Source organism: Balearica regulorum, chromosome 5, assembly GCF_011004875.1.
Source record: "Balearica regulorum gibbericeps isolate bBalReg1 chromosome 5, bBalReg1.pri, whole genome shotgun sequence".
NCBI classification, from domain to species: Eukaryota; Metazoa; Chordata; class Aves; order Gruiformes; family Gruidae; genus Balearica; species Balearica regulorum.
The window spans coordinates 54,691,683-54,707,852 of record NC_046188.1 but is presented as its reverse complement, the minus strand read 5'-3'; the positions used below and the strand labels follow the sequence as shown (position 1 = coordinate 54,707,852).

Sequence of the window (16,170 nt, the reverse complement as noted above, 5' to 3'; positions counted from 1 at the left end):
GTCCTTTGATCCCAATTTTTTATTAGTTTATCATCCTTGGTTTATTATTCTTAATGAGCTTTCAATACTGGTACTGCCAGAGGACAGACTAAAGGAAAGATATTTAGTAGGGTGGAGTGTGCTCTGTCACTTGTGAGGTTCTCTTGTAGAATGTTGGTTTAGTTAGATCATTACCAAGAGGTAAATCAGTAATGAGTAATGCTTGTTCTCTTTTATCAGGTGTTATTGCTGGAGCTGTCATTGGATGCCTTTTAGCTCTATTGGCTATAGCTGCTATCGGGAGTTTCATATTCTGGAGAAGGAGAAGGTAATGTGTGTTCATTATTGTGTTTGTTGTGATGAGGAACACCAGTGTTTCACTTCTGTAACTTTCTCCTAAAAAGGCCTCTCTTTCTATTTTATACACTTTTGTCATGATGCTTTAAAATACATTCTATTAAACATCTTTTTTGTATGTTACAAGTTGATGTATCAAGCTAGTTAAACGACTTTGTTCAACTCCATACAAGCTAATGAGTTCAGAATTGTTTTGTTTAGTTCTTCTGAATTCATGCATGCTGATCAAGTAATTCAGTCAGAAATAAGCGAACATCACAAATTATTGTGCTAAAAGACATATATAATTGTATCTTAGATGGTTTTATTTTAAAGTATCCATTAATCACACTTTTTAATTGTTTGATGGCCTATCAAATGAAACTTCCATCCTGGAGTTTCCAGAAGCTGATGAGTTGCTTAGGGTTTGAGCTGGTCTCTCCATTTCCAGTCTTTTCCAAATAATCTGGGACTTAAGAGTCCACTAAGGCTTCTTCCTGCTTCTTAACATGCTGTACATCCTTTCTAAAGAGTTAGCTTTAGGGTCCTTGGTCCAGTTCTATTAGTTTCTTTGATTAACTGCTGTTATTTTTTTATAAGCATGTCGATAGCTGTCGACACTAATGAGAAGAGCTTCCTTTAAAGCTAGGAACGCTTATTTTCATTCACCTACCACATTCAGTACCACTGGCACATCACTGCTGAACACTTACTGTAGGGATTCTGCGATTAGTAGCAATTCTCCTGAGATGTTAGCTGGCAATACAGATCCCTCAGATATACGTCTTCCACCAAACGATGTGCTTTGTGTTCAGGCATTGTACTCTGGTTCCAAAAGAAAGAAACAGTCCCATTGCGCAACATCACTGGATGAAGGATGAAGTATTTTGCTCTTACTCCAGATGTAAGGTTTGCCTCGGGGAGTTTTTTTGCACAGAATGAGATGCTTTAAAAGAAATTGTTCTGAACAGGCACAGGAAATAGCTGTTGTCAGAAATCTCATATGCATGCCATTAAATTCTATTGTGAACCTATTGTGTTGGTTTTTTTTCACCTTACAGGAAAGACAAAAGAAATACTGAAGTGTCCTTTTCGCCAATTAAGTAAGTCCATATTCTTTCACATGTTGTTTTCTGACCTCAAGTGGTATTTGCAAGACTTACTCTGAACCCTGATACTTGTTTTCTGTGCAGTTTTATATAGAATTTTGCAGAATTAATTCATTGTGGAGTTTAAAGACTCCGGCCTACAGACTAAAAATAATCATAATGATCAATCCACAGGGATTTGAGTGTTCACTTCATGAATTGTTATTAGACAAACAAATGCTCCACGTAGTTTAGGATGTTTGAATGAAACGCAGGCTTCCGTGCACGTCGAGGCAACAATCCGAATTGTTGATAAAGTGCACAGAGGCAAAATTCTGCACTGTGGCCTGAATTTTCTTTTGCTTTATGACTACTTTGTGCTGAGCCATTAATTCGGATAATGTTGAGATTGTAAAAGCTGGCCGTGGGAGGGTAACCGAATATATTAGAAGTCCCAGATGGTGCAATTGAATCACATTATTGGTTCTTGCACCAATTTTTGTGCTGATGGAAAGGCACAGCCGGAGCATCACATGGAGTCCCACCTGCATAGGCTTTGGTAGTTGAGATAAAATACACCAGGGAATGGGGCCAATGTGATAGGAGTGCAGAAGCGGCTGACTGACACCTTCTGCAATATTCTTCTCCTGAAGGATGTGTCTCTTCTCACCTTGGTTTAAGAGATGAGTTAAATGCTATGCTTGATATCCTGTCCCCTGTAAACACAGTTTTGTGGCTGCTACTAACAGTCATGCTTTCATTCTTAGATTCACATAGTGAAAAATACAGCTGCATGTGTCTAATCAACCTTTTTTTCTTCCCCTCACCCTCCCCTGAAGAGTCAAGAAGTAAGTAAAGCATACTTTCTAACACATTAACTGAATTAATGGTTTATTTACCTAATACCAGTTACCAATACATGGCTTTTCTCATTGTAGATCAAAAATGATTAAAGTGGAGAACTTTGAGTCCTACTTTAAGAAGCAGCAAGCTGACTCCAACTGTGGTTTTGCTGAAGAGTATGAGGTATGTGCCCTCAGTGGAGCGAGCTTCATGACAAATATTTTTGGAAAGGCAAATTAGCTTTCCCATGGAGCATATGCGAGGCTTACTGAAGGGGAAGAGAAGGGACATTTATTATAGAGATTATTAAGCCACATACGTAAGCCTTCCCTCCCCTGATTCAGCTCCAAATTTAGTTGAAGTGTATGAGAAATACTTCACATCCCGAACCATTATCTCTCCCTGTGAGCTTATAGCATGGCCTGCTGCTCAGAGCGCTCACCAGAGACAGGATCTCCTGAGTCCTTGCCCTAGTCACACTACAGAGTTAGCCTAGGGAAAGCTATTTAACTTCTCTGCACTTTTTTTTCTCTCATTTTTGTTTTTCTACACAAGAAGACAGGTCTGTTGCTAGTATCAGTGACTTTTTTAATGTGTAGGTGTGATTTGCAAACCACACCTATAAATAGCTTGAAGGAGCAATCAGAAACAACAACTACGATTTCTTAGTGACCATAACTGTTTTCCTATGAAATGTGCTAAAGCTCAATTGTTACAACGTACATACAAAGCCTGTCTCTGGGTTGTAAACCATTCCTACAGTCTGTATTAATCCCTTCTCTATCAGGTTTGCCACTGTCACCCTTCCACTCTGTAGAAAGCTGATTTTTATTGTCGTTTATCCCAGTTTAACATGCCTACTTTTACAGCAAAGGCCAAGAGTGTTTGGAGTATTTCTCCGTTTCAGTCATGTGTTTCTGTATGATTCCTAAACCAGGACCAGGTGCTCACAAATCCCTTTTTTATTGTAGGAACTCAAGTCTGCTGGTGTTCATCAGCCCAAATTTGCTGCTGAACTTGCTGAGAACAGGGGAAAAAATAGATACAACAACGTCTTACCTTGTGAGTTACTCTCTTAGGTTTTGCATCTTCTACTGGTTGAGATTTTAGGTGAAAAGCCTTGGGTTTGGCCAATCTGGCTTTAATAATACCCAGAGGTTTCAGAGAGGGCTAAATGTCATCAGTTTCCAAACGAAAGCATTTGGGCTTCTGCTTTCCAAACATCACTGTATAAGCAAATCTAAAGAGCTTTCCCTCAAGAATGTTCCCTAAAGTTCCCAAACCTTCCCTTAAGAAAGCTCCTTAAAGAACTTTCCCTTAATTAACTAATTTTAATTTTCCATTTGTGAGAAAGTTGCAGTCCAGATTGGAAAAAAACACAGAACAAAAACCCAAGAGGTTAACAGTTGACTACAGACAGATGTGCAGAGCTATGAGAATTAAGACCCTGCTGCCCAGCTTTGCAGACAAACTAAGAGCCTAAGCCCTGCTAGGCTGTTTGTGGGCATCTCAACATAGCAGAGTGTAAGAAGGAACAGGAAGATGAACAGTGCTGAGTACTTAGGGATGCTCTGGAGGAAAAACAACAGCTGCAATGGCAACAGGAGACAAATTGCCTATTTTTTTTTCCAGTAATTAAAACTATAGTGAATTTCATGTTGGATTAAAAATATATAAATAGGCAAAACCAAACCATGTTGTAAAAAAAAATTTATCCTGACCACTCATTTTTCTGAAGGTTTTCATTATAAAAATTATAAACTACTGCTATTTATGATTCCTAAAGTTATATTCTTACTCTTAAATTGTTCTAAAACACCTTTTATTTAGAAACCATGCATTAGATAAGCAGTATCTTCCTGAAAGGTTCTAGTTCTAAAATTCATGATTTTCTTTTCGTTTTTTTCTTTCTGCAGATGATATTTCTCGTGTTAAACTTTCAGATCAAAGCTCTCCAACTGATGATTATATTAATGCAAACTATATGCCTGTAAGTTGCTTCATTAGTTGAAATTAAACGTAATGTGTATTTTTATGATGTAGGCTTAACAGATCATACCGATGTTTAAAATTTGGTTTTTATGTCTCATTGATGCACATGTGTGTGTGTATATGTATTTATTTTGTTTTTTTTCTTCTTAGGGCTATAATTCAAAGAAGGCATTTATTGCTGCACAGGGTCCTTTACCCAATACTATAGAAGACTTCTGGCGCATGATTTGGGAAAAGAATATCTACTCCATTGTTATGTTGACAAAATGTGTTGAACAAGCCCGGGTATGTTTTTATTAAAACTGAACTGTCTCTTGAGGATGGTTCAATCTCTTTTAATTTGGTTGTTACCCTAGTAGGTTGGAGGCTGACCACTTTCTTTTAACAACCATCTGCTTACTGGAAGACTGTTTCCTAAAATAAATAAGTCAGATTTTTTTAGCTTTTTCCCATTTTTATATCCACCGACTACCAGAATAGATTGTCTCAAGAGGGTTTTGGAATTGCCATCTTTAAGGGTGGGTTCTTCTCCCTAAAGAATGATTTTGGTAGAGGTTCTCCTGCCTTGAGATCATTGGGAAGGGTGACATGCTTTCTAGCCCTGCTTCAAGTGGTATGTTATTTAAAACTAACAGTCAGTTGCTCCATTGCTGTGTGTAATGTGTCTAAGCTTGTAACTCTATTCTCAGACAAAATGTGAGCAGTACTGGCCGGACAACGAATCCAAGAAATATGGTGACATCATTGTGACAAAGGTCTCAGGGATTGACCTTCCAGAGTGGACAATAAGGGACTTCACTGTAGAAAAGGTGAGTACCCCCTTGGCTGTTAGCTCTTGGTGTATAAATACTTGTAGAAGTGGTTTGTCCTGTCACTGTGACTTCACATGTCAAGCAACACAGGAGTGACAGAATATAATCATTTCACTAAAATTTAATCAAATTCAAAGTGATCTGAGGCAAAAGGTTTATTTTAATTTGAGGCTTTGAATGTATTGGTCTGCTTTCTGTGAAAAGTCTGATTTAAAACCTTTCACGCTACTTACTGACAACGAGATTTCTGTGGTATTTATGCATATGCATTTGTTCATATGCCCTGGCTTCCCACAACAGTGTGTTAGTAATGTACCCAGAGGTGGGAATGAGTTGTAAGACCCTCCCTGTGTCAGAAAGAGATCTGCCAGCAAAATCCATCCTGCTAATGGGAATTACTGATTGCCCCATCAGTGACCCTGCAGCTCATGTTTCCCTGAGATTTGCACCAAAACTTGTGCTTATGCAGATAGGTGTAATACCTGCAAGACTGAACCTAGCCCCATCTCTGCCAGCCAATGTAGTGCAGCAGAGATGATCTTGGACTAAAGTGAAAAGTAAACGGAAATTATTTCAAAGTATTCTTAACCAGAGCAGAAGGAAAAGGGAAACTGAAATATCATTTGACCAAATTACTGCAGTTTGTAACAGGCATCTTTAGTGAAGCTGAGCTTTGCCCAGTACGTACGGCAGGAAGCCCTACTGTTGCTCTGCTGAAGCCAGTTTTCTTTTGTTTTTAATGTGTATTCCTCTAGTCCAACACAACGGAGAGCCACACAGTGCGCCAGTTCCATTTCACTTCCTGGCCAGATCACGGAGTGCCAGAGACAACAGACCTTCTCATCAACTTTAGACACCTTGTTCATGAGTACAGCAGTCAAAATCCAATCGACTCTCCTACTCTGGTGCACTGCAGGTAGGAAGAACGTGTTTGTGTTAGACACACTTTTATCTTGTGGCTTTTTAAAGAACAGTTCTTTTTCAGTGTGATTAAAAAAGAAAACATGGAAAAATAAGTCTCTTTGCTTAAGGACGTGGGCTATTCACTGTGATAAATTAAAACCTTTGCCTTGTGGTTCAGAGATGTAGCAATGCTATGCAGGTAGTAAAGTACATAATACAAAATTTCATTAGAACAGATTGTCTCTCCTAGCCTGCAAAATTTAGCTGAAAAAGTTGGCTTTTCAGATGCTTTTATATGTAATCTTGTGCAAGTGGAAGGCTGGGAAACCCAGAAGCATGTCCTCCCTTCTCCTTGGTGATGGTAAGAACCACCCCTCTGGACTGCGGAGACTCGTAATACCTGTGCCACTGAAATAACAGAAAGCATCTTACTAGCTTCACTGGCTTTGCGTCAGGCCACTGGTGAGCAGGTGGTTGAGAGGAAGCAGTAAGAGGCTTCCCTGTGTCATTGCAGTGCTGGCGTTGGGAGGACAGGGACGTTCATTGCCATTGACCGCCTGATTCAGCAGATCGAAATGGAGAATACTGTGGATGTGTACGGAGTGGTATATGATCTTCGCATGCATCGACCTTTAATGGTGCAAACTGAGGTAAGTTTGCAGCGTGTTTTTCAAATGTGCATAACAATCCGGGAAAGGTGGATTCAAGATGTAGCTCAAGATTCAGCTCTTCCTGAATTACAGGAAGATGAGATATTAAGGAGCAATCTGAAATTGTTCTTCATTTACCTGCCCTCCTTCCTGTTTCATCTCTTCCCACAATAGTAGTTGCAGCCAGGGGCTGTGGCACGTCCAAGCAATCTCTTTAGAGTACTTTGTAGGACTGGCATTTGCGGCTGGAAAGAATCAAATCCTGAAAAAGTTGGGGGTTTTTTTGCAGCTTGTTTTGCCCATGTGAGTTTTATCTTTCTGTCTGTGAGCCAGAATTGTCTCAAGTCAAGTGGTCTTGCTGTGCATCTTTTCTTTTGTGTTCCACAGGAACACATGTGTTCCTACTGAAATTATCGCTTTGATCCAAAAAGGCGTGTGGGTTAAATCAAACTGCTTTGGAAAAGGCTGTAAAATCTCTCTCATGAAAGTCTGTTAAGAGGGTGTTAGGCTTGACAGTAAATTTGACCCTAATTTTTTAGAGGGGGGTGATCGGATGATGTCATGAGGTTCTTTCCAGCCCTATTTTCTATGAACTATACGTACAACTTCTCAAAAATACTCTGTGATGACATTCAGTGCAGTGCATCCAGAAACCAAAACCTATACTCAGGAGCAGAATTACTTCCAAAATCAGGTATTTTCTAGAAAGACATTACCCTTCTTTTTCTTTTTCTTCCATCAGGACCAATACATCTTCCTAAACCAGTGTGTTATGGATATTATTAGATCCCAGAAAGACAAGAAAACGGATCTTATTTACCAAAACATGACAGCAATGGCAATCTATGAAAATTTCACGCCTGGGCCAGGCTTCGGGAAGGCCAATGGCTACCACGCATAGTCTGGAAGGAACACAGTGTCTCCACGAGGTGTTACCTGTGCACAGGAAAGGGAGATGTTCTACTCACGCTTTCCGAGCTTGTGTGCAGTGTCTCACGTCTGACTTCTCCAGTTCTGTCCGCATTCGAAGATGTGATCTACAGGAGGAAAAACACAATGCTGGCAGGAGACGCAGGTTGATAATAAAAAAACCCCAACAACCCCAAACAAAACTATTTAAAGTTAACAGAGGAATCTTGCTTTTTCTTGGGAATTTAACAGTGCTGATAGGTGAAATAGCATTTGCAGTATGAACGGTGAACTAGAATTTAAATATTAAAATAATAACACAAGCTTTTTATTACAATTTTATATGATTTCATTTACAGACACCAGGCTTGTGGGCTGTTTTAATATATTTAATTATAAGTTTCAGGAACATATTTTATCTACTGTATCTGGTTACTTAGCTGATTGATATGTGCCTCTGTGATTTTTTTTTCTGTGTTCCTTTTATTTAAAAAGGAGTACGAACAACTCCTTCAAATGGACATTTATACTTGGAAATTGTGCCTTTTCTAGTTGCTACTCTAGAAAAAAAAACAGCAGAGATTCTATTTTTGTACTGAAACTCTTAATGAGAACACAGATTTTTAAATAAGGCTTATGTCAAACTTAACTGTAGTTGCACTGTTGGCAGGACTCTCCAGAAGTTTGGAGGTGAGCTTTGTTTTTGCATTTCACCACAAATATCCCCTGCCTTAATGTTTCGGTGCCTCTGCTAGAGGAAAAGGAGTGTGGTCTGTCACTCCGAGCTTTAACTATAGTAAAAAAATCTGAACAAGTGAATATGTGAATGTGTGTGCGGGGGTGTGTGTGGGTGTGTATGAAGGACAGAATAGCTCCTCCCTGTTCCTGGCTGATATTCCTGTTTTTATACAATTTATAATGATTTATTTAAAGGTGCAATATATGATTTACTGAATAATGATCACTCTATTCTAATAGAGTTTTACTCAGGTTGGTGTCTTTTTATCATTGTTGTTGTTTTTCCTCAAATATATAAATCTGTGAAAATGTCGAACTAAGGTTCCAAGTATCAAAGCACTCCCAAAACAGATTGACTGGCTTTACTGTTTCTACCAAAACAGATTGCACAAAATTCTGCTGTAAAGACCAATTTCTTGGTTGTTTTAGCTATTCAAAACGGAGATACATCTAACCTGCCGGCATCTCATTGATCTAATGTAATTGTTTTATAATTATTTGCAATATACTGCTGCTCTTGTTTTAACTGGTCCTTTTAAAAACAGAACGAACAAGCTGAAAATGCCTAGTTGCTGATTTTACAAGTCAGGGATTAGATTGGATTTATTTTGCTGGTACATAACTGTTAGACTTACGAAGGCATTACCAATGAAGGACTTAGGTAGGGAGTGTGTGTTTTTTGGTCTTTGGATCATTGCACTGGTTGCATTGCAGAGGAGTATGAAGTTTATGAATTATGCTATAGAATAGCTATAAAGTGGTAAAAATCTTATGAAGGTTTAGTAACCAGAGTCCCTGGAATTCTGCTGCTTTTTTTTTTCTTTTTTGGGTTTTTTGTTTGTTTTAGCAGAGTTGTCAGAAAAAGCTACAGATAGTAGGGGTATATGTGGCATTACAGTGGAACCTGGTGACCTCAAAGAATCCACTGTCAGCTGAAGGAAAACATAGGAATTCCTGATGCACGACTGTAACTTTACAGAGATCCAGAGGAATTTTTTACAACTTGGTGTGAAATTGTGGTGTGCTGTGTGAGGAAAACTGGAGGACAAACCACAGTGTGCTTCGGCTTTTTTTTTTTTTTTTTTTGTAGCAGCCACTTGTACGTTCTTGAATATTTTTTTGTCTCTCTCTGAAATACTTTAAAAAAAAAAAAACAAAAAAACAACAAAACCACCAAACATTAATGATCCTGCCCAGCTCCATCCAAACTGGCAGTCCACATAGTGAATCTCTCACCTGGCGTTCTTCCTAAGCTGCTGTCAGATGACAAACCAACCACTTGGACCAAACCGAACCATTCCAAAGGAACTGGGAGGGAAGAAAGTCTGCCCCTTACAGTCACATTATTTTTTTTTTTTAATCTCTTAATCTTTTAATTACTGCACATCTGTGCAGAGCATAGAGCCAGTATTCATTATTCCAAGTCTCCCAAGAACTTGCTGCCTTAGGGTGGCGAATGCTCTCTAGCTTCAGAAGGCCTTTGTTTTGTATAGCACAGAAGAGAGGGAGATGAATCTTCTACGCTAGATCATGTGTTTGCATTATATTGCAGCAGAACATCAGAAAACTAGCTAGAATGGTATGTGTTTCTGCCTAACCACTGCCCAGATACTCTTACAGAAAACAAACGTGTCTGTCCCATTGTTTTGAAGTTGGAAGCAGGCGCCAAATTCTCACTCATGTCATCATCTAATGAGTATCCATTTTTAATACAACCGGATGCATGTGTTTTCTCAAAAGTGACTCATTGTGAGAAGAGACTGAAGTTTGAAGTAAGTGACCTGCTGATTCCAGGTATAGGTGGAAAAAGTTGGTAAGGCTTAAAATGTTGTAAGCATGAAGTTGGCCATAGTGTCAATGTGAATAAGTAGGACATGCCTCATAGGATATCTCTGTAGGAAGAGGAGGATTACAGGTAATACTCTACCTTGTGGATCTGTCTTGGTCAAGATGACTTGAATTCCTGCAAATAACTTTTCCCTGCCTTCTGACGTTCTCTGTTACAGTTGCCAAGATCTGTCTCTTTGGTTGGTTAGTGTTTTCTCTTGTTGCTTATCTAAAGCTACCCACTTTCCAGGCTGAAAGCTCTACTGTGTGGAAATGATATCTCCTGCATTTCTGTTCTACTCTTTTTCCCATTTGGGGCCTGCTTAAGAAGGGAAAAGTGATGTGTTTCAAATAAGTGACTGTTGAATATCTTGAAATGATGTACAAATTTTATTGTTTTCATATTTGTTGTACAGGAAATTTCAGCACATGTCTATAATGTTTTTAATGGTTTGATTTGTTTTAAAAAATATAAAAATAACAATTAAAAAGCATCATCCTAGAGCACCTTCTGTCTTCTTTCCTTTCTTGGGGTTTTCAGTTCCTCTTGAATAAAATTAATATGCCAAAATACCGATTTCATTTAGAAGGGCTTGAGACTGGATAAGGAAAGTGGCCTCCCATCCTCTAGAGTGGCACTTGGATGTGTATGATGGTCACTGGGGCTCCCTGCAAGGATGTTCATCTGTCATTGAGGCTTGCCTGGCAGGGCCAGGGCCCGATGCTCACGTGTCCTGGCACTTGGTGGCTTCTCTGAACGAAGAGCTTGGTACCAGTTAAAGGAACAATACCTTCATCCAAGGTCAATCAAAAGATTTGTACTCACTGAAGTAGCGTTGGGGGAGGATCAGTGTTTCTAGGACTCATTTACTTCCAGAAAAAACAAGAGGGAGGACTTTTTTGATCCCTTGAAGAGGATGTTCTGTTGTCAGGGGGAGATGATAGAAGGGGGTACAGAAATCTTTTTGTAATGTTATAGCTGGCTTCTTGATTACAGATTACCTGACTGTAGATGCATATAAAATCACCTCAGTTAAGTCCGTTTCTTCTAAAATTCTTAGTTTCCATTGCTGGTTGCCATCTGAATCACTCCCAAGAAGGATCACATGCCTGGAGGGTGATACTGGAACTCAGCAGCTCTGCAGTTCCTCATGGGGTGCTGACACTTACTTGTAGCATCTTGTGATCCTCCGTAGAAACTGCTGCACTTTCTGAAATGACTGCATGGTGAGATGGGAAGAGCAAAGCGTGATTGTCTTGTATTCTTCCAGTGGGAGCATGTGCCCGCCACACGATGCTTGTCCAAGTGCTCTTGGTGGGACTCGTGCTGCAGCAGCAAAGCTGTGACAATGAACCTCCCAGTACAGGACCTGCAGCAGGTGACCACCACTGCCAGGGGCAATCAGCCTCAGGAGACTTTTAGGGAGCAAAATTCCTTACTTATTTTTTCCTTAAATCGTATAGGTTTGTTTGAAATACTAGAACTTCAGTCAAGCCAAGTGTTCTGACTGTCATTTGGAGTGTTAATCTGTTCAGGTGGGTAAAGTTGAACCTGTGTATCTGGAAATCGCATTCTGTACCTGTTCTTGTCATTTACTAGTTCTATTGCCTTTGAGACTAAAAAGATGGAGGTCAGAGAGGAGAGGACATAATGTTTCTGTCCTGCTCTTTGCTTCATAAGTGGGATGTAGTCAGAAACACTGCTGCCCTTGTGTGTCCTTCCTGGCTGGGTGTTACGAGGTGGTGAATGGAGTTTGGAGATGAACAGATGAGGATGTTGTCACGGAAGAGGGTCAGAAATGGGAGTTTGGAAGGGAAAAACACCTGAAAACATTGAACATTCTGCTCTTCTCAAGCAAAAAGAAAAACCATATTAGCGATGGGAAAGATGCTAGCTCTTAACAGCTCCTTGGGTGATCTGAGTAAAAACTAATAAAGCAGATGCAATTGCTTTTGTTCAGGGGCAGAACAAAGGGCAAGCAAAGATCAGCAGTTTACTTGCTTCTAAGGTAGGTACAGTGTTCTCCCACTTCTCATGGCCACCGGAGAACTCAGTTTACTTCCTTTTTCCAGATACTGTGGCCCTGCTTCAGGGAGTCCCTTTCAGCTGTTCGCATAAGAGAAGAAACCTTATGTTGTTGAAACCTCTGGCTTTAAATGGTTGCATTTTCAGCACTTTGCGCAAGCGTTTACAGAATTGGTACCAAACAGTGTCTGTCTCCAGTGTTATGCTTCATTCCATACTCCCCCCTCCCAGGCAAACTCTTAGCCCATGCCAGCCTCCTGCCTTCAAGGGAGGAGGTGGTAAACAAAGCAGAAGACCAGACTTGGAAGTGCCTAACAGGAGCTGTTTCCTGCCTGCTTCGCTGGCAGAAGGGAAGGAGCTGTTTGTACATCTCACAAGGGGGAGAAGCTGGGAGCCCCTCCGACCACTTCTTAGATCTGAAGATTCAGGATCCAGGCCTGTTCTTCTTTGTCCCTGTTACTTAGCAGAACCCCATTTATTCATCCAAGTTGCTTTTCCTGGGTTTATTTTATTTTAAAAGACATCATCGCCTGACAGGCAGAGCAAAGCCAGCAAATGAGCTCCTTTCACTGAGAAAAGGTAGTCTAGTTTGATCTAAAGCGAGTTACTTTAACTTGTGTTTTACCTCCAACTTTCCAAGTGACCAGGGAAAAGCCAGATTCATTGGAACGATGTTCTGGATGTAATGCTAGTGTTTCATGGACAGCCCTAGTGTATTAATAGCGCTTACAAGAAGATTGCTAGGGACACAAGAGCTGTGTGCTTAGCGTGCGAGGGACAGAGCGCCCTCCACATACCATGCCATGTCTCTGCCCTTGTTTCAATGCAGGGCAGGATGGACAAGGAGACATAAATCTTTTTGTAAGAGCTTTCTGGACTCATGTTTTGTTTTTTTTTAATCTGGTAGTTTTTTGATGTGGTGCTTCCAGTGTTGGGAGTGTACTGTCAGAAGGAAAACAGGGTCTGTGATAAAGGCTGATCTAATGCCAGCTCTGATTAAGGTATGTATCCACCTAAAAGGTGATTGCTGTCTCTCCAGCAAGGAAACGTAGCTTGTTCATTTCTGCTTTAAGCCTCCAGATGGCACATGATACCACTGTTCTTTCTAGGGAAAGCTTTTCCTGCCAGACTGCTCGTTTTATCACTTCCTTCCCAGATTCCGATAACCTCCCTTCTTCCTTCTCCCCACAGTGTAGGTGCAAAGCCCGTCCCCTCCAACCCTGACCCATGTCAGCGGTTAAGCCCAGGCTACCGTACCAGTGTAAGGCTGTCTCCCTGCCCACAGGGGCTAGGTATCTCATCTATTAGAGCGCTGTACATCTGATCAGATGACTTTTTTTCAGCAATAGCCTGACCGTGCTAAATAATCCTTTGCTTCCTTGGGAAATGCTCTTACACTTGAGTCCTGCCTGATACCTACACGTTTGCTGACGGTGCACGTAAGCCCAAGGTGTAAGGGCTCTGGCTCGGACCAGCCTGGAGCTGGTTATTCAGCATTGTTGGCTGTGTGCTCATTTCCCAGCTTATCAGTCTGCTCCGCAGCTGTTCCCAGCAATAATGGATTTATAGGATTGCTGAACACAGTGCCGATACATCAATAAAGACAGCAAACAACGATGTGCTTGCTCATACTGCTCAATATGAATAACTGTTAAAAGGCTATTTCAGTTAATGGATCTGTTTATGTGTGTGTGCATAACACTAACCATGACTTTTCTGTGCCTTTTTTTACATAGGTCCTTAGGGAGGTTTTAAATGCACCTTTTAAAGCATCCAGCAACATCTGCTGAGTTACTTTGGCTTCTTCCATCTCCAGCCTGAATTACAGTGAGATTTCAATGCAAAGCTCTAGTGATAGAGAGAGAGAAATATTTTACAAGCACAGCTATAATGGCGATGGGTATGTGAGGGAGCTTCAGCAAATGCTGTAAATCTACTGGAATATGTAGCTACAACTACTCAGCTGCTTACAAACCCTTCCACTTTTGAATGAGGAATAAATCAATACTAGAAATAACACTTGACATCCAAATGTCCCATGCTCATCTGTCAGCACCGGTCCTGTGGAAGATCTGCTCTCAGCTGGGTCTGGCCCAACTGTGAATGGCTCTCAGCTGCTGCCCCTGGCCTGAGTGATGCCCCAATGTTGATGGGGACAAGCCAGGTCAGCACATGCTGGAAGAAAGCTGAGCTCTGAAGGCCATTTGTAGGCCAGTTACCAAAATACTGAGAAAAATTTATGAACAATAAGGATCAATCAAACCTTTAAAACCGTTGTAATTTAATAATAAGCCATGTCTAAAGCTATTGAACTGTTTTTCCTCTGTGTGATGATCTCCTAAAATGTGACTGAGATGCCAGCAAAATAGATTTCGTAGTGTTAGCTGCAGTGAGACCATCAATATTTTCATTTGTCAAGCTCACTGCCAGCATGTTAGTACCAGTCGTGTTAAGACACTTGATGTTACCACTTGGTATTTTGAAAATGAGCTTTTTAAGGTTTTAGAATTCATTGCCTTCAAAAAATGCCACAAACAAAGATTTGAACAGTTCTACATTACCTGGGGAAAAAAATCTTTCTTGGGGATTTCTTTCCATTTTATTTTATTCACCATTTGGACATTTTTCTAAAGCAATTTAAAGATGAACGTTGACCGTTTCTGTCAGGATTTAAGAGTATATTCCATTTTCACCTTGTAGTCAAGGGGACTGAAATACTGAGAAATCCAAAGAAAGCACCAGTTTTAGTCACATGTGGAACATGACTTTCTCTTTGCTCCCCTACCCTTGCACGTCAGACAAGAGAGGGAATGGAGGCATATCCAGAGCAAACAGCTTGTACGGGGCCTTGTGTCCCGATCCAATATCGGGGAGGTTTCGATACGATCCCAAGAGCGAGATTAAGACACAAACGAGGTCAAATGCCGTATACCAGAAACAGTTTTTATTATGAAAAGAGCAAAAAAAAGAAAAGGTAAAGGTAACCGATAAGAGCGATAGGACAGGGCAGAAAAGAAAGGCAGAAAACAAAGCAAGAGTCCGGGATAGAATTGCAAGAATAGTCACCACCACGAGTCCACGGTGTCTCGGTGGGGGGGAAAGGGGTCCAAATCTCTCGTTCTGCGATGGCGGACGAAGAGGCGGGTCCGCAGCATCTCGGAGGTCCGTCTCGGGAGAGTCCAAATCCCTTGCTCTGTGGCGGTGGGCGAAGGCGCGCCATCCTCATCTTGGTGGTCCCCTTTTATACTCGTGGTGGTCTTCACGATGGCACGTACGACACCGCTTCCACATTCCTGCACATGCGTACACACAGTTCCAGCCCCATTCTTCACACGACTGTTATCTGACGCCGTGGCGCGTGATCCGGCAAGGCGTTTTTCGAAGGTTGAAAGTCTCGACGACCCGGCAATCGTCCTTACGACCCGGCAATTGCCCTTATCGCACGCCGTACAAAGCGATCTTTGAGACAAAAGTTCTTTCAGTCCAGTTTCTCACACCTTGACAAACTGAACTTACTCTTTTTTTTGAGCAAAATACAGTACCCAGTTAGAAAATAGTGGGACAAAGAATAGGGAATCTGAATATATATGGATGTCAGTTGGTAATTTCTCTTTAAACTCTCTGGAGATGGTAACCTAAGCTATCTAAAACTGAAGACAAATTACCGTAACACTGGTAGCTCTCCTGTATGTAAGGTTTTGGTTTTGAAATAGTTCAATACATAAAAGACATGTATTTTCCCCCACAGTGTTCTCATAGCTGATTTACAGATTTGAGTTAGGGCCTTATTCTAAGCAGCTGTGGCAAGTATATGCTTTTCCTGAAGAGTGTTGCAGTGAGCCATCCACCATGTGTATTTAGGTACTCTCTTTCTTTTTTACAAATTTTTGCCTCTAGCCAAGTTATTCCAATGTGATGTAAGTGTGCATGGCTGGGTAGGCTGAAATTTTACAAGTCAGTCTGAGGAAGGCAAAATGTTATTACAAAACCAGAGCCTTAAGGATCTCTCAAAGTCACCAGCTTTAAATGATATTAGAAGTACATGGAAGTATTATTCTATAGAATAT

General features: G+C 40.7%; 1 protein-coding gene across 8 annotated transcripts in view; it reads left to right on the top strand.

Moving 5' to 3' along the window:
- The window catches only part of PTPRJ (protein tyrosine phosphatase receptor type J), a 77,809-nt gene extending 67,230 nt beyond the window's left edge, over positions 1 to 10,579 (top strand). For all 8 annotated transcript variants that reach the window (XM_075754971.1, XM_075754966.1, XM_075754970.1 and 5 more), the window contains 10 exons: positions 220 to 307; positions 1,377 to 1,418; positions 2,342 to 2,429; positions 3,218 to 3,308; positions 4,163 to 4,236; positions 4,389 to 4,523; positions 4,928 to 5,047; positions 5,806 to 5,966; positions 6,468 to 6,603; positions 7,346 to 10,579. In XM_075754971.1, the coding sequence (XP_075611086.1) occupies positions 220 to 307; positions 1,377 to 1,418; positions 2,342 to 2,429; positions 3,218 to 3,308; positions 4,163 to 4,236; positions 4,389 to 4,523; positions 4,928 to 5,047; positions 5,806 to 5,966; positions 6,468 to 6,603; positions 7,346 to 7,504 (1,094 nt within the window). In that variant the 3' untranslated portion in view covers positions 7,505 to 10,579. The remainder of the gene's footprint in view (positions 1 to 219; positions 308 to 1,376; positions 1,419 to 2,341; positions 2,430 to 3,217; positions 3,309 to 4,162; positions 4,237 to 4,388; positions 4,524 to 4,927; positions 5,048 to 5,805; positions 5,967 to 6,467; positions 6,604 to 7,345) is intronic.
- The last annotated feature ends 5,591 nt before the right edge of the window (positions 10,580 to 16,170 follow it).